The sequence below is a fragment of the Rhineura floridana genome, chromosome 14, assembly GCF_030035675.1.
Source record: "Rhineura floridana isolate rRhiFlo1 chromosome 14, rRhiFlo1.hap2, whole genome shotgun sequence".
NCBI lineage: Eukaryota > Metazoa > Chordata > Lepidosauria > Squamata > Rhineuridae > Rhineura > Rhineura floridana.
This window is the reverse complement of record NC_084493.1, coordinates 39041935-39067464: the sequence shown is the minus strand read 5'-3', so window position 1 is coordinate 39067464 and position 25530 is coordinate 39041935. Positions and strand designations below refer to the sequence as shown.

The 25530-nt window shown below is 46.5% G+C and overlaps 1 protein-coding gene across 3 annotated transcripts; it reads left to right on the top strand.

Moving 5' to 3' along the window:
* The first annotated feature begins 403 nt into the window (after positions 1-403).
* TEX9 (testis expressed 9) lies at positions 404-25044 on the top strand. 3 transcript variants are annotated; one of them, XM_061594837.1, is made up of 13 exons: positions 404-596; positions 743-834; positions 1578-1628; positions 4215-4278; positions 6138-6214; positions 7843-7891; positions 9626-9711; positions 11219-11382; positions 16615-16697; positions 19346-19519; positions 22485-22619; positions 23153-23287; positions 24372-25044. In XM_061594837.1, the coding sequence occupies exons 1-13, from the start codon at positions 555-557 to the stop codon at positions 24447-24449; spliced, it is 1230 nt and encodes a 409-aa protein (XP_061450821.1). In that variant the 5' UTR covers positions 404-554; the 3' UTR covers positions 24450-25044. The 3 variants fall into 3 exon arrangements, with proteins under 3 accessions (XP_061450821.1, XP_061450823.1, XP_061450822.1); XM_061594839.1 differs by lacking the exon at positions 22485-22619; XM_061594838.1 differs by lacking the exon at positions 1578-1628 and having other exon boundaries at positions 406-596.
* The last annotated feature ends 486 nt before the right edge of the window (positions 25045-25530 follow it).

The following is a 25530-nucleotide window of genomic DNA, read 5'->3' as shown; positions in this document are numbered from 1 at the left end:
AGTGGCAGAACGGATGGGGGAGGCAGGGCAGCCCTGCAGGGGGCACTTCCCTTGCTCAGGCCACTGCATAAGGCGACAAGGCGGCTTGCCAGTTTCCCTGTGGCGTGTGTGGCATATCCTGTGGCCGTCTTAGCAGTCGACGTCGGTCAGCCGACCCTAAGAAACGCCCGCTTGTGCCGCTTGCTGCTCTCTGGCCCTTCTCCGTACCCATAATAAGGCAGGGAGGTTTTGACGGACGCGCAGGGCTGCCTGCGTCCTCGGGGCGCGGCGATGGGGCTGCCACGAGGGGCTCTGACTGCACCGCACGCCCCGCTGATGATAACGGCGGTGGTGCCGCAGCACCGCACAGGCGGGTAACGCGAGCCACGATCCCTGCCCCAAGGGGGGTACAAAACCGGCGCTGACCGCGGGACGCCGCCAGGGGCCGGGGACATCCCACCGCGCGGCCCCAGGAGGCCGTCGGCGAGGGGAAGGGCTGAACCCAGCGCGGGGCCTGGCGGCGCCGTTGCCTAGCGACAGCCAAGCGGAGCCTCCCACCGTTGCGGCTCCGCAAAATGGCGGCGGCGGCAGGCGGCGGCGCCTCTTCTTCGGCCCGGGTGGGTGAAGCGCCGCTCCGCTTGGCGGACGGGGAAGGCGTGTGGGTGGGCCGGTTCCCCGGAGGCGCTCGGTCTCCCGGGCGGGCGGCGGGCGGGCGAGAGGGTCTCGCCGCCTGCGCCTGACTCTGCTCCTGCTCCCGCTACAGGTGTCCCTCCGCCGGCCCTCCGCAGGCGCCGAGAGGAGCAGCAGCAGAAGCGGCAGCGCCGCCGCCTTCCTGGCCAAGGAGGAGGAATACAAGTAGGTCGGTCGGTGGGTCGGTCAGGGGCGCCGCCGCCGCCCCACATGCAGCCCCCGCGCCGCCTGTGGCTCCTGCTCTGCCGCAAGCCCGGGAGGGAGCGAAGCCCTTCAGCAGCGTTCCGCGGCTCAAGGCGCGTTGACGACGACGCCTGCAGCCCGAGAGAGAGGGGGGGCGAAGGGAGCTGGGGGGGGCGGCGGGTGGGGGCGACAGGGAAGGCCTGGCAGCCAGGTAGGGACGGCGTCAGGTGTGTCTGAGCCAAGAGCGGCCCGGATGGAAACGGCTCCCTTGGCGCAGTTCACCTTCCTCCCCCCAGCTAGTGAGCGGAAGGCGAGCCCCTAAAGTTGGCTGGCATTAAGGGAGAGGCATTTAGGCACGCCCAGAAGCGCCCTTGTCTTGCTCTGCAGCACTTTGCACACTCCTCTAAAGGGTCTGTGGAATCCACACGTGGGCCTCTTCCTTACTCCTCCTCTCGCCTTGCTGCACAGCATACTCCAGAGTTCCCCAACTTGGTGCCCCCAGGTGCTTTGAACTACAACTAGCATCAGCCCTCCAGCAAGGCCATATTGCACTCTAGAATATTTGGAGGGCTCCACGCTGAGGAAGGCTGGTATACTCGGTGAATGGTCTCGGTATACCTTTCACCTCCTAGGACTTTGGATGTAGTTACCTTCAGTGCCTTCTGAACATTATGTTTATTTATTCACAACATTTGCATGCTGCTGTTCCATCTGGACTGCATCAGTTTCAATTACGGAGGCCTGAGGATGTGGACACACTGCTTGAAGAAGTGCAGGTGACTACCTGACCCTTGCCCATCTTGGCCTCTTAGAACTAGCCATGAGGGGTCGACTGGAGTGATCAGTGTTTCACTGGAGGAGGGTAGAGGACCAGCCACCTTCAAGGAGGCAGTGGTGCGTCCCCTCCTTAAGGAGTCCTCCTTGGACCCAGAAGTGTTCAGTAACTATTGTTCAGTGGCAAATATCCCTTTTTGGGGCGAGGTGCTCGAGAAGGTAGTGGCGGTCCAAGTTCAGGCATATTTGGAAAAGACTGAATGCCTGGATCCATTCCAGTCTGGTTTCAGGCCTTGGCCAATGAAATTTGTCGAGAGAGAGATGGGGGACTGCAACCCTGCTCGTTGTTCTTGACCTCTCAGAGCCTTTTGATGCCATTGACCAGATTGGAGTTGGGGGCACTGTACTGCACTGGTTCTGCTCTTACCTCCAGGGATGTTTTCCAGAAAGTATTTATGGGAGGCTTCTGTTCAACACCGTGGAAGCTTTCCTGTGGTGTCCTGCAAGGTTCCATCTTGTCCCCCATGCTATTTATCATCTTTATGAAGCCGCTGGGAGCAGTCACGAGGAGTTTTGAAGTGTCACCAATATGTAGATGATGCTCTGAAACAGGAGAGGCAGATGAGGTGCTCCACAGGGGTCTGGAGGCAGTGATGGGGCTGGATGCGGGCCAACAAACTGAAGCTGAATCCTGACAAGGTAGAAGTGTTATGTGTCCAGAGTTCTTATGCCCCTGAATTGGAGAGACAGCCTGTTTTGGAAGAGGTTGCATTCCCCTGGAAAGAGCAGGTCCACAGCTTGGGGGTACTTCTGGATCCAGGGTTGTCACTGGAGACTCAGATGGCCCCAGTGGCTAGGAGTGCCTTTTTCTAGCTCTGGCTGGTTCACCAGCTTTGATTCCTTTTGGACGGGGTGACTTGGCTCAGTGCTCCATGGTCCATGCTTCCAGGTTGGACTACTGCAATGCTCTGTACATGGGGCTTCCCTTGAAGACGTCTCAGAAACTTAAACTGGTCCAAAATGCAGCAGCCACATTACTGGCTGGGGTTGCTTATGTAACCCCTGTTCTAAAACATGTGCATTGATGGCCAGCTTGTTTTTGGGCCCAGTTCAGGTGCTTAAATCCCTAAATGACTTAGGCTCCAAATATCTTAGAGACCATCTCGTTCCCTGCAGACCCACTCAAATGTTAAGATCAGCAGAGGGGGTCTTCTTGGTCGTTCTGCCACCCTCAGAAGTCCAGGGATGGGTGGCCCGGGAGAGAGCGTTCTCTGTGGCAGTCCCCAAGTTGGGTGATTACCTGCCTACAGAGGTGCGTCTCGCACCTTCACTATACAGCTTTTGGTGAATGCTGAAGACACATCTCTTAACCCTGGACTTCAGCTCCTGGAGATGTATGTTTTCAGAACCCACCCTGTTCTTGTGATTGAAATATGTTTTAATTCTTCTTTAAATTTTACATTTTTTAATTTAATTTTTTTTTTAGATTTTGTAACCTGCCCTGGGCCCTATTAGTGAAGGGTGGGCAATTAATAACAACAACTGTACCCCATAACATACGTTTGTCTAGGTGACTTACAATGCAAAAGTATAAAAAAACTTGAATGCAAAATAAAACATAAATCAAAAGAAGCATAACTACAACAAGAAAACAATACTTACCACAACTCCAAAGTTAAAACACACATTTTAAAATTGATAGGACCAAACTACCTGAGTTATTTTAAAAGGCAGGGTGAACAGACCACAAGAATAGTGCTGGGTGGACAGGCTGTTTACACAGCTGCCTTTAAAAGGCTCTCTTGCGTCATTCAACAGGGGCACTCGGAACAGAGTCTCTGAACAAGAGCGTAACATTGAAGTAATAATACACGCGGAGGAGGCTGAAGGTTTTTAATGGTCGAAGCCAGCACTCTAAATTGGAACTGGAAATGGACTGAGAGGCAGTGCACAGCCATTAATTTTTGTAAACCGCCCAGAGAGCTTTGGCTATGGGGCGGTATATAAATGTAATAAATAAATAAAGTGGCCAGGCTGCCTGGTCCCAATTTATAGTCTTGCCACCCAGTTCAGGAGCAACTGCAGTTTCCAGGCCACTTTCAAAGACAGCCTCACAAATAACGCATTGCAGTAGTCTGGAGGGGAGATGATCAGAGCATGGAGAGTGATGGCGAAGCTGCGCCAAGTTTCTTAGGATGCTTTCAGATTAAACAATACTCAAAGTATCTTCCACAAGATAACAAATATCTAAGAACAACGAAAGGACTAAAGTAACATTTTGCATTTTGAAGTACTGACCTTATATATATTTCTTTTACAGAAAAAAACCCGTGTATCATAAATGCAGCCCAACTTTTCATCACAATTTGATGAGCAGAGCTTGGACTCTGGAGTCAGAAACCTGTAACCCCCCCACCCCCGGAAATACAGGTTTAAGGAAATACACTTTTAGAAGTGTATGTGTTCCCTGTTGTGCAACCTTCAGCCTGCTAGTCTCTCCCAGCAGTCTCTGGAAGGCAGACCTATTTTAGTAATCTTGCTTTCTTCAAGACATCTGGGAAAAATGCAGTTTGAAATTATTGTTTTAGGCGTGTAAATGCAGAATTAGAAGCCAAGACAGCAGAACTGGTACGTCAGGCTGAAGAAGTCATGGTGAGTAAACAATGGCAAGCCACTCTGACTAGCTGTGACACTGTTGGCCGTGGTATCCTCTTGGACTGTCCCCAAGAGCTGGGGGCACTGTTTCTCTTGTTTTTTAGTTGGATAGCTGTACCTCTGGCCCATTGCAGTTGATCTGCGGGGCACAACTTTGTTCCCAGTGCTATTTAATATCTTTACGAAGCCACTGGGGGTGATCATATGGTGATTTAGGGGCAAGTTTTACCACTATGGTGATCATTCCCAGTTCTGTTCCTCTAACACTTGAATCTAGAAGGGTCATGCATAACCTAAATTGGTGTCTGGATGCAGTCATGGGCTCAATGAGGGCTAATAAACTGTGACTAAATCCTGACAAGACAGAGATCCTCTGGATAGGCAGTTCTCTGGTTTGAGAATTGGTTTGTGTATCAGCCCTGGATGCAGGGCCGGATTCTCTGTTAGACTTAGTAGGCTGAAAGAGCTCTTGGGGGCCTGTGTCGTGGGACAAGAGCTTCCGAACCGCCCACCATCCCCGGCTTCACTTACCTTTTTTTCCGCTGTTTATTGCCGTTTGCCATCAATCAAGATGGCGGCCAAGGTTTCCCTAAGGGGCTGAAGCCTCTGCTGCCATCTTGGTTGATGGCACGCATGCGTGCTGCACGTGTGCATTGCTGCCATCGACCAAGATGGCGGCAGAGGCTTCAGCCCCTTAGGGAAACCTCAGCCGCCATCTTGATTGACTGCAAATCTGCACGCACATATTGCCTAAGAGGAGAAGGGGCCCCCAAACACCAATCAGCCTAGGGGCCCCCCTCAGCTTAATCCGGCCCTGCCTGGATGGGGTTACTCAATTATGCCTGCTTCACACCTTCCGTACTGAGCCAGGAAACTAACCACGGAGTTGCTGCCTTAGCATTATGTGCGAACCAGCACTCATGGTTATGAATGGAAACCAAGATTTGGTCTTGGCCTACCACTCATGGATTGTTTAAGAAAAACAAACAACAAGCACTGGTTTGCATGTAACGCTAAGCCAGTTGCTCCGTGTTTTGTTTCCTGGCTCCCGTCAGGCCAGAGTGAGGTGAAGGTGGCATGAATGAGCAGCATACATGAGCATGCTGCTTATTCATGGTAAACCATCGTTTATTTCAGACGATGGCATACTGTTGCATGTGAATGGGGCCAGTGCATGTGAAGTGCTTTGAACTCTTTAAAAATTGTGCTTTACACTTCTTTAAAATGTACTTCACATCTTTACAAGTTCTGTGGCCTAATCACAACTACGTATCCACAATACGGGGTGAAGTCTTAGCATTTGGGGCTTCTCTCTCTTCCAGATTCAGAGTATGTGGAGATTAAGTGTTCTCTAGCTGCCTTACAGCTCTGTATGGGCTGGTTGATGCCATTTTCTTGGTGTCGCTCCTAGTCTGAGGCAAAGCACAGGGGAGGCAGCAGACTGGCCCGCTCTTGTTGCTCACACCGGCTTTATATAGCACCAGCCATTACTAACTCTCCACCCCTGACCCCTGACAATTATGGTGGAGGTGGTCTGACTTCTGATTCTAAATTAGTCTCACCGAAGTTGTGATTTAAAATTCAGCAGCCCTTGATGTTTTTAATATCAGTCATGGAAGAAAAAAACTTGGGGAACTGAGCAATTTAAAAAGCAGTCTGTGACATGATGTGGTGGTGAGGAAGATCCTGTTCTTGGTAGGGGGTTGGTCCCTATCCCCAAAGTTTCTGGAAAGGGGGATTATTTCTCCATCCTGCTCATTTCTGCACATCTCTTCATCATCACTAACAACATAATTAAGTTTTTTTATGATGCCTGTCAATTTGATGTTGTATCCTCTTTTCCTTCCTTGCTGAAGAGAGGCCCACAAGAAATGTTGTCCAGGCCAGCATCTCCACAGGTTGAATTATTTGACAGCGAGGCCAAACATCTGAGGCAAGTGCTTCCTAACATATGACTACCAAAGGCCTTGAGTGACAGAGAAAGGTTTATAAAGTCTTGAATGTTGTAGTTAGAGAGAAAGAGAATGAATAAAAGAAACGATTTTTTACTTGCAGAATTCAGTGCTCAATGTAATGTGATGGCTGTAGTTGAATGGTAGAGCTAACACTTTCTATGCATAAGATAAGATCTGAGATTCATTCCCTGGCTGCTTCTCCCATTAAAAGGATGTTGGATGGCTGCCTTGACTGTAGCTGGAAACTGGGCATATCAGGGTCCTCAGAGGGGTCAGCTGTCTTTTCATCCCAGACCAGATGGCTGCCTCTGATCTCCTTGGCTGTAAATGGGCTGTAAATCAATCAAATTCAACAGTAGTGTGACTATGCCTTTATGGCCAGCAAAGTGATGCACCTTAACCAGGCTGAGCTGCTTGACCAGTAGACTTTGCTGAGGACTTTCTCTGGGTTTTTTTTATACACATTTATTGTTTGAAAGAAAAATGTTGACCCTAAACTCAGCCATGTGCTTGCTGCTCCCTTGTTTCATTGACAACCAGCTCACAGGAGAGTTGTCAGCATTTGGTATCACCCTTTTATTGGACCCTGATAGATTCAAGCATGTATCCACGGGCCCATTTGCATTTTGTGCACATAAAACAGGGCACTAATTCTATGTTCAGGGCTGCATTTCACAGACATGCCCCATGACTATAACTTAAGAGATGGGTGGCATACACAACATCCACACATTTTGTATCTGATAGCTAAGTGTCTGCTATAACTGCAAGGGAGAACAAAGCCTGGAAGTGGCTTGCAGTTTAACCATTCTGTAGTTTAAGCGTTTTCCCCAACTGATTGCAATGGATCAGAATTGCAGAAGGACCAGCCAGCATCACTCTCGGAGGTCAAGAGGGTTTGCTACACAGTGAACTCCTGGGTATCTCTGCCTGGAGGCTGAAGAAAAGAGGGGGGGGCATGTGTAGTTCCAGAGTGTCGAGGGACATTTTCCTGTTCTCTCCCCCACTCCCAGACATTTTCTTCAGGCCTTTGCATTTCTAAATTTGGGCAGCACATCACTAAGAGACAATCTGTGTCCTTGTGACACAAGCCAATCTTAAAAAACGGTATCACCGTGCCTGGTTTGGAGATCACTGCCTTTAGCTTTATCAAATAGTAGTTTGAGCAGCAGCAATTGCCACGGCTTCCCCATTAATTACCACTCATTCTTGCCAGCCAACATGCTCAGGCTACAGGGGGATTTTGGATAGCCCACAAGAGGGATTTTTTCAAAGCACTGCGTCTGGTTGCCTTGATTCCTCCCATGTCTACAGTGACAGGGCCGCACAGCGCTTTAGAAACCATTGAGTTCTCCACAGTATGGCAGACCACAACCATGTTGTCAGTGCTGCTTATGCACCCATCTCATTGGTAGGAGCGCTTTGCTGAGGCTGCTTCTATGGAGTCAAAACTTACTTTTAATTAAAGTGATTGATATGTTTTGAATCGTTGATCTTCCCTTCTACCATTTTGGTTTAAAAAATTAAAAATATAACTAAAATAATGTGTTAATTAGTTTTATCCTTCAAAATTAGCTAATCATTGCCATTTTCTCTTTCTCTCCAGAAATTTATGGTCGCCTAAATTGCTGCCAGTTCCTCTTACAGTGACTAAGGTACTGAAATGGGGTTCTCTTTGTGCTCCTGTCAAAGCAGGGGGGGCATTTGCTGCGTGTTATCCAGAGCATAGGAGCATAGAGGCTGCCATGTGCCAAGCCAGCCCTTGGCCCATCCAGCTCAGTGTTGTCTACCCTGGCTGGCAGCCGCTCTCCAGGGCTTCAGGCAGGGAATTGTTCCCAGCCTTACTTGGAGTTGCTGCTGGGGATGGAACATGGGACCTTCTGCATTCAAGACAGATGCTCTAGCACTGTGTCGCAGCCCTTCCCATTAGCAGCAGAGAAATCCATATAACCAAACATGGAAGAGAGTGGGAGAGGCCTGTTATTGGCTGGATGCCAACTGTTCACCTTGGCTCTTATTTCTCTACACCCAAGATAGATCTCCCTTGTAATGGAATTGTTCAAGGCCTTCATTTTTTTACTTATTTTTTTACTTTGGGATTAGACATTTCTATACGAACCTCTCCTCTTTAATTAGGAAAATTCTGTGCAAATACAATCATAAACATTGTTACTTAAATTTAGCGCATTCTGCAGGATGCAACGTTCCCCCAATACAGAAGAGCCTTCTCAAGCACACAACTGAATGTGCTTCCCTCAGCAGTACTTGAGGGTCGTTATAAGAGAATTCCATGACAAAATCACACACGCCTGTGTGGAGATGGCAGTGCAAAATTGTGGTATATTTGTGCAGAATGATCGGTGTTTTAATTTATTTTAATAATTTTATTACTTTAGTTGTTTACGTTTGTATTTTATACTTAAATTGCAAATGCCATTGGCTGATCCAAATAAATATCTAATTTATCATATTCATTTATTACCTGTTCTAGAGATAAGTTTTGCAAATATAAAAACTGTTTATTATACCACTTATATTAATAATACAATCCTAACTGTATTTATTCAGAAGAAAGTCCCACAGAGTTCAATGAAACTTAATACCAAGGTGCATGTGCTCCTTGTAGTCTCACATTTCTGAATCGGGTTGTATGGGATTGGGCTGTACACAGATCGGATGTACTGCATCCTTATGATGAGGGGAATAGTGGAGAGGGTGTGCAAGCTGCTAAAAGAGCCAGTTGCCGACCTGCCTCATCCACTGCAGAAAATAAGTCTGAGGGCATTCATGCATTCTCTCGCTCTCACACACACAGTGTGCAACGCAGAGAGAGAGAGAGATCCAGAAGCAAAAGCTGCATCAAGAAAGATGCCCTGAACTTGCTGCCGTCCTTTTGGCCTCTAGTGGTGGGTTACTGTTACTTCTGCCGTCTGTCTCAAAGTGAGCAAGCAGTCCTGCTCTACACAGCAGCTTTTATATAAAAGAAGAGAGATTGTGCCCTCCATCCAAGGGCTGTTATGAGGACAAACACGATACAGCTTGCAAACAAGGCAAGCATGCAATAATCAATAGGAGGCACATAGTAGGAAGTGTAGTGTTCAGCCACTTAAAATTGATTCCAGTGTCATATTTTATCATATTTTAGCCTTTCAGCTTCCCAGGGAGATAGAGCTGAGAGGCAGTGACTGGTGCAGGATCATGCACGGAACGTTGTGCCAGATTGGGGATTGACCCTAAGGAAATACTTGCTTCACATGAAGTCAGAGTAACTGATGTACAACGCCCGGCTGCTTTAGAATGTTCTTTGTGCAAATAAAGAAAAGCAGGGTGTAAGGCCAAAACGTGTTTTCTGGGTAGCTAAGGGTTTTTGTTTTGTGAACTTCCCATAGCAACCAAACAAGAAGAAGTCTAGCCCTGTGTCTACAGCTCTGACTAGGCCACAATCTGGAAAAAAGCAAAAAGGAAACCAGTCAAGGTATGGCAACTGTCACTGAATAGCAAACAACTTATTTTACGCATTTTCAAAATCAACTATTGTTATCTTCTGACCATGGCTGGTCATAGTAAGTACATGATCATAATTAGAATATAAACTACTTAAACTATGTAGCATGAAGAATGCTAACAGCAAGTATAAGATGGATTATTAAAATATCAGCAAACCCCAGAGAGCCTCTAATGACATTTTGCTGTCGGAAGGCGGCCAGCTTTAGAAACTGGCCCCACCACAACAGCAAGCAATCACATCCATGTCACATTAGTGATGGTCCATTTCACTGAGATTATTGGTCCTATTTATTGGTTTTGAGAAATTCCATCTTTTCTGTAAAGTTGAAAGAGTCCTTTATCAAATTGTTCTTTGCCAGTTGCCACCATTCTATCTTGTTAAGTCGGTTTGAGACTTTCTGTTGTACAAAGCGACTGACAAATGTAATGAGAACATAAGGAGACCTGCTGGGTCAAGCCAACGGCCTGTCTAGTCCAGCATCCATAGTTAATTATGCACGTATTTGGCTGACCCCCTTTGAAAGCCATCCAAGCTGGTGGCCATTACTGTGTCTTGTGGAAGCAAATTCCATAGTCTACCTATGTGCTGTGTGAAGAAGTACTTCCTTTTGTCTGTCCTGAATCTTCCAACATTCAGCTTCATTGGATGCCCAGGAGTTTTAGTATTATGAAAGAGGGAGAAAAACTTTACCCGCTTTCTCCATGCCATGCATAATTTTATAGAGTTCTGTCATGTCTCCTCTGACCCGCCTTTTCTCTAAACTAAAAAGCCCCAAATGCTGCAGCCTCTCCTCATATGGGAGTCGCTCCATCCCCGTGAACATTTTGGTTGCCCTTTTCTAACTACACACTCCTTTTTGAGATGAGGTGGTCAGAACTGTACTTGATATTCCAAGTGTGGCCATACCACACATTTGAATACAGGAATACCCCGCTATATGGACCTTCACTTAATGTACGCTCGTTTTTACGGGCATAGTCCATACTCCACCACGCCCGTTTACGTATGCTTGCTTCACACTTATGGACACTTAACGGTGCGTGGGGGTGGAAATAGACGCGATCGCGCCACCGCAAATCAGCTGGGAGGCGTGATCGCGATCAGCTGGGAGGCACGGCAGTGCAGCAGCAGAGGCTTTAGCGCGGGGCTTTGAGGGTCCGCATGAAGGAGAGGTAAAAAAAAAGTTTTAAAAGGTAGTGCTTCACTTTAAGGACATTTTCAGTTTACGTACTCGCTCTGGTCCCATTGAGTACGTTAATGCGAGGTATTCCTGTAATGGCTTTATCAGGAGTTTTACTTTCAGTACCGTTCCAATGATCCCTAGCATGGAATTTTCTCTTTCACACTGGATCAGCATCTTCATTGAGCTATCCACGAGGACCCCAAGGTCTCGCTCCTGGTCAGTTAATAATTATGATGATAATTCTGCTCTTAGAAAGCTTAGAAATGCTGTGTTCCGGCCTTGTCTCTTCAGCACAAAACTAAGACCACGCGATGTCCCAAGTGCTGCCGATGTTGCAGTCCCAGACTTCTCTCTTGCCAAGACAATTGAGACAATTGAAGTGCAACTTGAAGAAGGAAACTTGCCTGATCTAGAAGACGATATTCTTCCCACTGCCGGAAGTGAAATTGGAGCAGGTGCATCTGCTTTTTACTGCCCTTTTCTTACTCTTCCAGCTGACCTGTTCATATAATCTTTACATTTCATGGCGTCATTTAGACAAGCTTTTTAATATGTGCATGCTCTTAGAATTGAAGTGTGTTTTATAATAGTTCCTATGATGAGTGAGAGATCAGTCACATGAGGAAGGAGAGGTGTCTTTCAGTGTGGATCACTCCATGGCCCAGTTGTGCATTCTGCAGTGCCTCCATAGCATCTTCTCTCTGTCTGCTTGGAGATGGAAGATCATAGAATTGCAGAGTTGGATGGGGCCTATAAGCTCATCGAGTCCAACCCCCTGCTCAATGAAGGAATCCAAGTTAAAGCACACCTGAAAGGTGGCTGCCCAGCTGCCTCTTGGATGCCTCCTCCAGTGTTGGAGAGCCTACCACCTCCCTAGGTCATTGGTTCCATTGTTGTACCGCTCTGACAGGAAGTTTTTCCTGATGTTGAGCTGAAATCTACCTTCCTGCAACTTGAGCCCATTATACCATATCCTACACTCTGGGATGATCGAGAAGAGATCCTGGCCCTTCTCTGTGTGGCAACCTTTCAAGTACTTGAAAGGTGCTATGATCTCTCCCCTCAGTCTTTTCTTCTGAAGGTTAAACATGCCCAGTCTCTCCTCGTAGGGCTTTGTCTTCAGTCCCCTGATCATTCTTGTTGTCCTCCTCTGAATCTATTCCAGTTTGTCAGCATCCTTCTTAAAGTGTGGTGTCCAGAACTGGACGCGGTACTCAAAATGAGGCCTAACCAGTGCCAAATAGAGGGGAACTTGTACTTCACGTGATTTGGAACTGTACTTCTGTTAATGCAACCTAAAATAGCATTTGCCTTTTTTGCAACCACATCGCAATGTTGGCTCATACTCAGCTTGTGATCAACAACAATTCCAAGATCCTTCTCACTTGTAGTATTGCTGAGCCTAGTATCCTGGCATAACTATGCATTTGGTTTCATTTTCCTAGGTGTAGAACTTTCATTCTCTGGTTTTCAGCTCAATGCTCCAGCCTATTAAGACCACTTTAATTTTTGTTTGTCTTCCAGAGAATTAGCTATCCCTTCCAATTTTGTATCATCTGCAAATTTAATAAGTATTCCCTGCACTTCCTCATACAAATCATTAATAAAAATGTTGAAGAGCACTGGGCTCAGTACCAAGCCCTGTGCTACCCCATTTGTTACCTCCCCCCAGTTTGAGAAGGAACCATTGATAAGCACTCTTAGAGTACGATTCTGTAGCCAACTGTGGATCCCCCTGACAGTTGTTCCATCCAGTCCACATTTATGTAGCTTGCTAATCAGAATATCATGGAGCACTTTGCTGAAGTCAAGATATATTATGTCCACAGCATTCCCACAGTCTACCAGGGAGGCTACCCGATCAAAAAATGAGATAAGATTAGTCTGGTAGGAGTTGTGCTTACAGATTGGCCGCTTTATAATCTGCTCTAGTATTTTCCCAGGGATTGATGTCAGGCTGACCAGTCTGTAGTTCCCAGGTTCCTCCTTTTTGGCCTTTTTGAAGATAACATTAGCCTTCCTCCAGTCATCTGGCATTTCACCCATTCTCCATGATTTTGCAAAGATAATAGACAGTGGTTCTGAGTTCTTCAGCTAGTTCCTTCAGTACTCTAGGATGCAGTTCATCGGGCCCTGGAGATCTGAACTCATTAGGTATTCCTTGACTGTTTGTCTATCAATCTCAAGCTGCAATCCTGCCCCTTCAACGTCACGTTTCTCAAGAGGGTCATAGATCCTGTTTTGGGAGAAGACTGAGCCAAAGTAGGAATTCAGGACTTCTGCCTTTTCTTTGTCATCTGTTATAATTTGCCATCTTCATTGAGTAGCTGTACCACCACTTCTTTTCTCTGTCTTTTACTATGGATGTAACTGAAGAAAACTTTTTTTTGTTGCTTTTGGCATCTCTCACTAACCTCAGCTCGTTCTCAGCTTTAGCCTTCCTGATGCCATCCCTGCAATTCTGTGCTATCTGCCTGTACTCTTCCTTCATGGTCTGACCTCCCTTCCACTTCCTGTATGTGTCCTTTTTTCTTTTCAAGGTCATCTCTAAGCTTTCTGCGGAGCCACATTGGCTTCTTCTGCTGTCTTCCCCCTTTTTTCCTTGATGAAATTGCTTGCAATTATGCCTTTAGAATTTCCTCTTTTAGAAACTCCCACCCATCTTGGAATCCTTTTCTCATTAGGGTCACTTGCCATGGGACATTTCTTACCATTGTTCTGAGTTTATTAAAATTGGCTTTCCTGAAATCCCAGATATTCTTATGACTACTGTCAGCTTTTGCTTCCTTTAAGATCAAGAACACTAGTATAACGTGGTCACTTTCTCCCAAAGTTCCTGTAACTGCCACTTCATCCACTAACACTGCAATCCAATACACACTTACCTGGGAGTAAGTCCCACTGAACCTAATGGAGTTTACTTCTGAGTAGACATGTATTGAATTGCACTGTTAATCATCTCTATTGGTTAGAATCAAGTCCAGGATAACTGATTCTCTAGTTCCTTTCTCCGCTTTCTGTAGGAGAAAGTTATCAGCAATACAAGTCAGGAATCTCTAGGAGGGTTGTGTGTGGCAGAATGTGTCTCCCAACAGATATTGGGGTAATTAAAGTCCCTCATTACTACTACATCATGCCTCCTGGAAACATTAGCAGTTTGCTTTTCAAAAATTTAATCCTTGCCTTCTCCTTGTTTTTGTAGTCAGTAGTAGACTCCTTTTATTCCTTGTCCCATTAATTTTAATCCAGATATTCTTGGTGGGGCTATCAAGCTCATTCTCCTGTATTTCTGTGCAGGAATATATACTTAAACATATAGTGGAATTCCTCCTCCCTTTCTATTCCTTCTGTTCTTTTTGAACAAGTTATATCCTTCAGTTGTTGTATTCCAGTCATGGGAGTCATCCCACCAAGTTTCAGTTACACCTATCAAGTTGTATTTATCCACCTGTATTAAGAGTTCAAATTTGTCCTACTTGTTTCCCATACTCTGGGCATTAGTATACTTTTCTACTCCTCTTCTAAGTACTTGAAGGATAGATGAGAAACCTATCTGTGCCCCAAAGTCCTTGAGTTTCCTTCCCAGAGCTTCAAAGTCTGACATGATTTCTTTGTAGCTCTGCCTGGCATTATCATTCATTCCCACATGGATGGGAAGAAAGGGATATGTGTCACTGGGCTTTATGAGTAATGGCAACCTTTCTGTCACATCTCTAATCTCTAATCCGTCCTCCAGGGAGACCACATACCTGGCACATCCATGGGTCTTCTCAGCATACTAGGGTTTCAATCCCACACAGAGGAAATCTCCCACTGCTATTCTTCTCTTCTTGTTGTTGTAGGGCATGGTTTCACTGCCTCGGCTTGACTGAGCTTTAGCCTCTCACTCGGTGTCCTGCAGGGTCTCCTATAATTCTTCCTCTGCAGGCTGTCCTCCAGTCTCATCCTCAAGTACCTGAAAGCAGTTCCATACTTCACCAGTCCACCGGTGCAGAGTGTCTTCTAGATGTTCTGCTCCTAACTGTCACCCTTTTCCGCAGAGTTTCCTCCACTTCATTTTTCCTCTCCTCAACATTCTCCTCTTCTGCTGCAAACTGCTGTTATTGTTCCAGGGTTCTGCCTAAGAACTCTTTGGAGGTCTCTTATACCCTTGAGTGTAGCCACTCACTGCTCCAGGCCTCTCACTTTTTCTTTCAACAGTGCAACCAGCTTGCACTTGTTGCACTTGTACACCATGTTTTCCTCAGTGAAGAAAACAAACATTGCATAAATCGTGCAGGTCATCACCACTGTGTTGCAAATATTGCTGTTCATTCCCCTTGGTAGGCTTTTCTGATACACCACCAAGAACGAGAAGTCGAGGGTTCAACCCAAGTTTATTCTGCAGAATAGAGACACACTCACCGCTCATGCATAAAGTAAGCTGCCTGCATGTTACTTGAGCAGGCCTGCTTTTTATACCTTATCTTAGTAATGCTATGTGGCAATAAAAATTACAAAGCCCGAGCAGGAAACAAAAGACAAGATGTATCATCACTTGGCTATCTGTCCATTACATCTGCATACACAAGATGCACCACTAGCTAGTTTCTTTATCCTTATCTCAGTACATTGTAATCAGTTCCCTGAGACCTTCAATGTGGCTGTACTGTATTTCTGTTATACACATTATAACACACTCTGGATTTTCTCAACAACTGGAGTGACCTTTCTGGCCATAGTCTCTTATTACCTTTTGTTTCTATCTTTCTAATTGTGCTGGAATGGTCTGCTTTGTCCTGTCCTTCTTGAAAGTTAACAGGAGAGTCCCACTGGTATACGATGCATGTTACAAGGCAAATTTTTTGTTAGGTACCTCTCCTGCCAAACTTTGCTGCCCAACTCCTGTTAGGTCTCCCTATTCGCTGGCTCACTTGTATACCCTCTAGACCAGCTGAGGCAGCTTCCTCTGCTCTGCTCAGTTAGGAATCAGGAAACAGAAGGAACCTCCCGGCACAGACCGCTGCTGATAGTTGCACTCAGCAGTTATCAGACCACACCCCTTCAATCAACAGCTCTCAGGACCCACCCCTTCGACTGAAGCTGCTGTGGAAGCCCTTCAGTCTTTCCACCTACCCAGCTGAGCACACAATGACTCAGAACAGCCTCCTGGGGTTACTCCAGGTTGCTGCCTCTTTGGCTTTGTCTCCTTCCTCACTACACCTCTGCTGTCAATCTCCTGCTAGCCTCCCTGTTCTCTTGCTCTCTGAGAGCTAGCTCATTTGTATCACATGTAGACCAGCTGAGACAGCCTCCTCCGCTCTGCTCAGTTAGAAGTGGGGAAACATGACCACGCTTGGTGAGCAATCCAAGTTGGGAATTGCTTTAGGCATGACTTCCTGTATGGAATCCCTGCTAAGGTGTCCTAGGGGAAGGCTGGTATCATTACATGAAATAACTCTGTGCAGTGCCTTCAGATCTGGTATCTCCAGTCCAGGTTGAAGGTACTCGTGGAATGTCTTTGGATATGTGAAGGATGTTCTCAAATGGTCAGTTTTCAAAACTTGAAAAACTTGTATAAACATATCCTAAGTATAAGCACCAACACAGTGTGTTCTATAAGCAAGTGGTTAAAAGCCATTTGCACAGCTGGAGGTGCTTCTTCTGTCAGGTCTAGAATGTTAAGTGTAATGATTGCATATTTGCAGAGGCCCAAATCCGATTCCTAAAGGCAAAGCTTCGTGTCATGCAGGAGGAACTGGACGCCAGAGGAGTGGAATGCCGTGAAAAGGTAAGAACGGAGCAGCAACTTGCTTGTGCAAGAGATTCTATGGATGGCTGGCAATCATCACTACTGGCCAAACTTGCTTCGGTGGAAGATGGAGGGAGTTTCCACACATTCACCGCTAGCCTGGGATCTGATATGTCCACGTGGGCTATGCTCCCCGGCCCCTTCCTGGCCCTCCTTCTCATGAGGCAGCAAGCAATCAGAGCAGTGTGATCCTCAGATCTTTTCCTCACGGGAAATTGGAGTGAAAGGTACATTCCATGTCACTTGGTTTAGGCAATAAGAGGCCTGCGTGTGTGTGTGCACCCTCTCCCTCCCTGAAGGGAAGCCAAGACTGGCAGTATTGGGATTGCAATAAAAGGGTTAGCAAGACACAGTGCTCATATGTCCCCCTCCCCTCCTTTCTGACATTTCCTCTCCCATCCTTTCCCCTTCTCCTGCTGCCTTGCCTTGCCACCATTTTGCATCTTTTGGCTGATGGGTATGATGGGAAGCATCCGTATGAGAGGGGAGGCCTCTTGTTGCCCAAATGCTCTGACAGGGAGGAGGGGGGAGCTTTAGGACCCACCACTTCTAAAGGTGGGGAGATGCTCCTTTTAGGACAGGGGTGGGGTACTTTTGGCCCTCCAGATGTTGCTGAGCTACATCTCCCATCATCATTGGCCATGCTTGATAGGCCTGATAGGAGTTATGGTCCAGTAACCTCTGGAGGGCCAAAGGCTCTCCATAGCTGTTTTAAATAAAAGATAAATAGTGGCTGGAGTGGGTATTCCTTTCCCTCGGCAACTGGATATGAACTCTGATACTGGCCCACATCCCACCCCTTGCCTTCCTCCTGCACCTCCTCCCCTGGACCTTTTAATTGTACTGGTGTTCCTAGGCCAGACTGATCAGGGAGCGAGGAAGCTGCCCTTCCCCACACCCCAAAACTCTGGGACTAGATGCAAGCCATTTTTTAAAGTCAGCCCTTGAGTCAACAACTTACTTTCATCGTTGGCCACTTCCCATCTTGCTTTTGTGTGCAAACCTTTTCTCTCTTTTTATCTGTCAAGTTTGTCTTTCTCCTTCCCCCCAAGACCTCCTTGCAGTGCAGATGGAGTTACCCTGTTTCATCCTCTCAACAAGGTGTCAAGGCTCAAAAGCTCCTGTTTGAACTTGGATCTTCTTGGGCAAAAGTCCAGCACTTGATCAGTTATGCCACAAACTGGTTCTTTCCCCCCGCCTTCAAGCTAGAGGCAGAGCTCAAAGTGGACTCATTCAGCATCGAATGAATGCAGCTGAAGTTGCAAGTGGCTGCAGCTAATGAGAACTACTAGCCAGCTACACTGCCACACCGCAGGCAGGACTGGGTGCCCTAACCAGGGCGTGGCTGGCTTCAGAACAAGACTTGCACTCTCGTTTTTGCCTGACTTCATAGCCTGTAGTTCCCCAGAACACCAAGGAGACATTGGGGCTTCGCAGTGGAGAGGATGCTTCTCCTGTCTCCCCACCAAACAAAGCTTCCTCTCACCCAAGCTCTCACACTGGGTTAGAGTCACAGACTTGTCTACTGTGCCCCCCCAAAGCAGCAAGCCCACTTAGTGTCGACTCCGCCGTGGTGGGCGCAGAGCCAGGTCTGTTCTTACAGAAGGCTCTGGTCCACTCCCACCCTCCAGCTGTACTCACCCAGCCAGTCATCCTCTGCAATCAGCAAAAGTAACAAGCAGGCAATCACACTGATGTAGTCTACAGACAGACACCTTACTGGCTGAGGGAGCAGAGCAGGCAGGGGTGAGGACAGTGCCAAGCAGTCCTTCCCTCTGACTCTCTCCTGCTCTGCTCTTATTTATATCCTCTCTGTCCTGCAGATATTGAGGGCAGTCAACAGCAGTTTATGTGGTCTATGTCCTCCAAAGTTGTCTCTTGGGGGAAATGGACCCAAGAGGATGAGCTGGGACTGGGATGGTGGCAGGGAGAACCATGGCCATGTGGGTGGCTTCTTTTTGCCCAGGCTGCCTGGCCTTGCTGTCCAGAAGCGCCGGACAACTGCTTGCTTTGCACATAATCTCATTCGTACAGGCACATGCTGGCAGAACTCCTCTTGCTCAGAAAATGTGAGACAACTTATGAGTTTCTCATTGAAGTGCATGTGCTTAACCAAAAGACAGCTTTTCCAACTGCTTCCCTCAAATTAAATCTCAAGAAAATGCAGTAATAGAGCAGCCCCCACAATTTCCGCCGTCGCGTAAGAGCCTGCTGAATCAGGCTAATGCCTCATCTAATCTGGCATCCTCTTCTCAGTGGCCAACTAGATGCCTATGGGAAGCCTGAAAGCAGGACCTGAGAGCAACAGCATTCTCCCCTCATGAGATTCCCAGTAGCTGGTATTCAATGGCATAGTGTCCAACAGTGGAGGTAGCCCTTTGTGGCTAGTAGCCATTGATAGCCTTCTCCTCCAGGAATTTGCCTAGCTCTCTTTTAAAGTCATCCACGTTAGTGGCCATCACTGCATTTTGTGGGAGCAAATTTACAGAATCATAGAATGGTAGAGTTGGGAGGGGCCTACAAGGCCATTGAGTCTAACCCCCTGCTCAGTGTAGGAATCTAGCGGTGATTCCATAGTTTAACTCTTAAGCACTCAATTGCTCCATGTGTTAATTCTTGGTCTGCAGGATGAGAAGAATCAGAATTTAAGCAGCTGTCTTAAAGAAATGGAAGAAGAACATGGGAGGCTGCAGCGAACAGCTAGTTTACAGCAATCTCAAATACAAAAGTACAAAATGCTGTCAGAGGAAGCAAACCAAAAAAGTGAAGGGTTGCAGCAGAAGGCTTCTGTGGTAGAAAAGGTAAGGTCCCCTTTTTCGTCTCTTCTCATTCTGAAGAGCATCTTTATAGGCAACGTGTACCTGGACTGGCCACCCTTAAATGAAACCCCATTTTGCGGAAAAGAAGAGACGGAAGACAGCATGGCTTGCTGCATTCAGGTCCTGAACCATCTCTGGCTCCTGAGGCAGAAAGCCAGGCAAACTGTTTTTTTCTGCATTGGTTTCTCTGATCAGATATATCAAACTTGGATATATCGATGAAACTGTCAATGGAAGCTTTGTCCATATAAGGAAACATATTACATGTGAAGCAGCCCATAGATGCAGAGCTGGACACGCAGCAGGTGCTAGCAAGTTGCCTCTCGTGTTGATCCACAGGCAGCAGCCCCACTGCTGCTGCCCCCCACTCCAGTGCATGCTCTGCTACCTATAGATGCCCTCTGCAGGTCAGGGATGCACCTGGAGGAAGAACAGGGCTGCCCAGAGCCCTTCTTCCACCCTCTCCTGTTTCTGGCACTGGGGGTGGGCAATAATCATTTATATATTTCCCACTGAAAGTGATACCCAGTTATGAAAAAACATACCAGCAAACAGCTGAGAATGACATAATACACACAATCAGCAAACCATGGAAAGCGGGAGGCCACAATAAGAAAGGAACAGGTCTAATTCTGGCAGAACGGAGAGGTCTTCATCAGCGTTTTGACAGTCAACCAAATGGTGGCCTGGCAGAAACGCCTCCAAAGAAAAGCTGTGTTTAGTTTTATTTATTCATTTATTTAACAAAGTATATCCCACTTGATTGTGAAAAACCTCTAAGCTGTTTACAAGAAACATTAAAATTATCAATAAAAACAAGTAATCAAAAACAGCAGACGACTAAAAATCAAGTACTAGAGGCACTGTTTTACAGTGGTTCCAATCCTACCTCAGGGTCCTTTTCAGAGAATAGCATTGGGTGATTGTCATTCAGCCCCCTGCAGTTGTGCTGTGGGGTGCCACAGGGTGCCCTCTTGTCCCTAAATCTGTTTAACATCTATATGAAGTCATCAGGAGATTTGGGGGGAGGTGTCAGCAGTACACTGATGATACCCAGCTCTATTTCTCTGTAACATCTGAATCGGGAGTGGCCGTGCAAGCCCTGGACCGGTGCCTGGACTCAGTGGTAGGCTGGATGAGGGCCAATCAACTGAGCCTGAATCCTAACAAGATGGAGGTGCTATGGGTTGGTAGTTCCCGAGTTCAGATAATTGGTCAGTTGCCTGCTCTGGATTGGGTCGTACTCCCTCTCAAAGAGCAGGTCTGTAGTCAGGTGCTCCTGGATCCATCTTTGTTGCTAGAGGCCCAGGTGACCTCAGTGGCTAGGAGTGCCTTTTACCAGCTTCAGATGTTACAGAGAATCGTCAGCGTATTGCTGACACCTCGCCTCAAAATCTCCTGATGATCATTCCCAAAGGCTTCATATAGATGTTAAACAGCATGGGGGACAAGATGGTACCCTGCGGCACCCCACAGCACAACTGTCAGGGGGCTGAAAGACAATCGCCCAATGCTAGTCTCTGAAAATGTCTCTGGAGGTAGGATCAGAATGGCAAGTCAGCCTAGAAGGATAACATGGTCAATGGTATCAAAAGCCAGCAAGAGATCAAGTAAGAATAACAGGTTCACACTCCCCCTGTACTTCTCCCGATAAAGGTCATACATCAGGTTGCCCAAGACCGATTCAGTCCCGTAACCAGGCCTGAACCCAGATTGGATTGGGTCAAGATAATCTGTTTCATCCAAGAGTACTTGTAGTTTCAGTGCCACAACCCTTTCTGTCACCTTCCCTAAAAAGGGGGTATTTGCAACCAGGCGCTAGTTGTCACAGATGGGTCCAGGGTGGGCTTTTTCAGAGCGGCTGGAACCACTCCCTCCCACAACAATGTGTTAACCACACCCTGGACCCACTCAGTCAAACCCCCTCAGCAAGCTTTAATAAGCCAAGAAGGGCAAGGGTCCAGAGGACAATTTGCAGGCCACATCGTTGCAAGCAAGAGGATGCCAGCCCAATGGCAGCCTCCACTTGGATGATGAAGTTAACAACAGAGTTCCTCAACACGTCAGAGACAACTTCTGCCGGCTCAGTGAGGGATGCCATTGGGCAACAGGGTGGTTCATAGATCAGGAGCATCCCCAGTCTGTCTCTGGCCCAGCGTCAGGTGCAGACCCTCTAAGCCATCCCCAGATCAAGAGGTTTTCTGGTGAAGGAGATGGTGCTTCTGTGGACTGTAGTAACCCCCCACCCCACCCTATTCTGGTGCTGTACTGAGTACCCAAGGTGGGCAGAGCTGAGTTAGGCCAGACCTACCCAGCTCACCATCCACGTCTCGGTGATACATGCCAAGTCAGCCCCTTTATCCATGGTCAAGTCATGGATGAGCATGGTCTTATTATGGGCTGGGCTGGCACTCAGAAAGAGCACCCGTAACACCCAGAGGAGTAAGGGGACTGAAACGGGGCAAGTGAAGGCACCTGGCCTAGATGAGTCAGCCCCTTTACACCGTAACTTCCCCTGCCCACTCCCACCGAAATTGGGGCAGCATCTTTGCAGCTGCCTGCCACCCACCCACATCCTAGCATCATCAACTGACATGATACACAGCTGGAAGGTGAAGGACACTGGTCATAAACGAAAGCCCGGTAGCAGGCGCCTCCCCCACTATCAGGCAGAAGGCAGGAACTCCAACCAGCACAGGCCTGTCGCCCACAATGCCTGCCTTACAGCTCCATATCTTGACTAACAGAGGTGGTGCCCCTGCCCTGGCACCTCCCCAAAGGGACCATCCCCTGCAGCTGACCCTGCCAGGGGTCCTGGGGAGGCCTTCCTCATAAGTGCCAGCAGTGCTCCTCGCGCATGGGAACGGAGCAATTCCCATTCCCAGAATCTAAGTGCACATGACTGGACATCTTTGCCTTCTTTTCTGTTTTGACTTACTGTTAACAGGAACTGGACAATCTGAAGCGCGCACAAAAGCAGGCTTCAGCCAGCCAGAGTACAATGGAAGTGCGCTTAAACAGAGCACTTGAGGAAGCAGAGAAATATAAAATGGAATTGAATAAACTGAAGCAAAGTAACAAGGTAGGACTTGTGTTAGCTTAGACAATGGGAAAAACCAGCAGATCTAAAAGGTGACCAAGTTTAAAGTCACCCTGGTATAGCCCCCTGTACCTTGTCTCTCAGGGCAGAGTATCCCATTTTATCCTCTCAACAGCCCTGTCAGGTAGATTAGGATGAAGTTTAATAAGGGAACTTCATGGCTGAGCAGGGCCACCACACTGTGTAGCCTCAACATTCTCTGTACACCAGTATTACTCCGAAGGCAGCAGTCAGAGTGAAATATAAAGTAGAATTCCTGCCGGCATCCAGTTTGTAGAATCTCTCTCTTCTGCATCCTGGGAGCAGTTATTGTCTGCTTGAAATATAAGCCCTCACAGCCACCAAGTGATCTTTTTTGCCTTAGAAAGACAGAATAGCTCATCACCTGGATCATATTATTGAGCCTTCCTTTTTGAAATGAAACGTCGTGGCTTCCGCTGAGAACATCCCAAAGGATTCTGCTCATTTCTGCTTATAATGGCACAACATACACTGTTCCATCCCTCTCCTGTTAGGATTTAGTCAACCAAGGACATAAAAAGCTTGAAGAACTGAAAATTGAAAATAAGAGGCTGGAGAAACAAAAAGGAGAGCTGATGACAGGTTTCAAGAAACAAATAAAGTTAATTGACATCTTAAAGAGACAGAAGGCAAGTTATCCAGCGCTACTTGCAGTTTTGCAGCATGATTTGGGGGGGGAGGCAAGGGCTGCTTTGCAAAATATTATGAAATATACAGGCTCCAAATTCCAATATGGATGCAATAAGTTTCAGCACTATGATGTGGTACGACTTCAAATTACACAACAGAACCAACATAAATTAGAATGGCACGAGACTTCCCTTTTGGTGGACTATTTCAGTGCAAGGAGGGCATCTACCTCTTCCCCTCACAGCTATCAGTAGGACACACTCTCTTTTCTTGGCTCTTCTTGCCTTATTTACTACATTGAGCGATTTAAGGACTGCTCTGTTTGAACTGACACTTTAACAGCAAATAGCTTGTTCATGATGTCATAATACGACAGAAAACTCCATGATTTTTAGACAGGATGTTTTAGTATTAACAAAGGCAGCTGGTAATCACAAGCAGAGCATGTTTTTGTTGCCTCAGCGAGGCTTCAACATATGTACACCCATTTCTAAAACTTTCTTTGAACGGTAGTACAGGCTTAAGACCAGACAACTGCCTTAGTTTATTTTGCAAAAATGTCTTCTACACAGATAACCTGGGAAAGTGGAGCTATGCCAAGGTTGCTACAGATGGTTATACTACCCATCCTCTCCAATAGAGACACTAAACCACCACCAGAGAAGTTGTGCCGAGCTAATACAGCAGGTCTGAAAAGGCTTGAGCTGCCTCCAGCCTTGTCTGAGAAAGCACCAGCAGCCTGAGTGTAGCTTCAGTTATAATGTTTTGAACGGCTGCCAGCTGACGGCAGTATGTTTGTGTAATAACATCATTATCTATCACCATCGTGGATTGATAGACCTTTTCTAGAGGGGGAGAACCAGTTTTATCATCAAGGGTGTAGATGGCCAATTTTATGATTCAGCATAGGTGGGCCCCCAAAAACACGCTTGGGAGAAAGTGACAGAATGATAAGTGATTGCTTCGTCTTCCTTCTCACCTGCAGTTTGGCTTTACAGATATTGAAACAGCAATAAGGTAAATCTTGACAGAGATATATGAGAAATTTAACGATGTATTAAAAATGAGTTTTTCTTTCCTTAGATGCACACTGAATCTGCAAAGATGCTTTCTTTCACTGAAGAGGAGTTTATGAAAGCCTTGGAATGGGGAAATTCTTAACACAATCAGTGTGCAGCACTCTACATGATGAGAACATGATTAGCATTTAGCACGATTGTGGCTCAGGATAATACATTTAAAAGTGGATCAATTAATTCTTAAGTTTTCTGAAACCCTGGAACTTATTAAAGTTAGCCCAACGGGTTGTACGCAATACTAATCATACTAGAGTAAACCCACTTAAATTGATAAACATGACTAACTTGGTCCATCAATCTCAATGAGCCTATTCTGAGTAGAATTTAAATTGTATACAACCCAGTATCTCTTGTTTAGTCTACCCTCTCCTTCCTATCGTTGCTTTTGCCAGCTCCCATTTCTCTCACCTTGCTACATTTACAAGAATCTGGTTATGGCTGCTGCTGTTTTCCAGATTACCAAGAACAGCTCGAAAGCTTGGGGTGCTTCAGACATTGCACTGAAACCAGACTGCCTTTAGTTTGTTTCACCAAAAGTTTAGTAAATCCATTTTGATTTTCAAAATAAAGTCATTATTTACTGGGTTTCTGTCCTTTACCTTTATCTGCTTAACTTTCAATTAGTAAAAAACAAGTAAACTGACAATTGTTTCTGAGCAAGGCTACTAATTCTCTTACCATGTTATAATTCATTAGCCTCACAAGTTGTCTTTGCAAAAGCTCAAGGAAATGGTATGTTTTAGACCAGTGGTTACCAAACTTCCTTCCCTGTGGATCACTTGAGAATTGCTGAGGGTTGTGGTGAACCATTTAATGAATTTTCTGCCTATTGTAGCACTCTGTGTTAAATGCTGTATGATTTTAAATTGTATTTTTATTGTTCCTTTTTTCTTACATATTTATTGCATTACAATTTGAGTTCCATAGAATTTAAATTGCAGTACAATAAAATACAACCTAAGGACAAAACAAGTGATAAAAATACAATAAAAAAGTCAATCTGAGTATTTAATGCATTAGATGCTGCGTCTCCCATTCTTCAGCCACAAATAGGCTGTGGACCACTGAATGTATCTCGGGGATTACTGGTTGTCTGTGGACTACTGTTTGGGAGCCCCTGTTTTAGATCACTTATTAAACAAGCTGTAAGATATTTCAGCTAT

Bases quoted from the DNA above. Each gene is read 5' to 3' on its own strand.
- TEX9 (XM_061594837.1), top strand. From the start codon at position 555: ATGGCGGCGGCGGCAGGCGGCGGCGCCTCTTCTTCGGCCCGG. The intron at 6,215-7,842 runs GCAAGTGCTTCC...CTTTCTCTCCAG, and splicing joins AGCGAGGCCAAACATCTGAG to AAATTTATGGTCGCCTAAAT. The intron at 9,712-11,218 runs GTATGGCAACTG...TTGTCTCTTCAG, and splicing joins CAAAAAGGAAACCAGTCAAG to CACAAAACTAAGACCACGCG.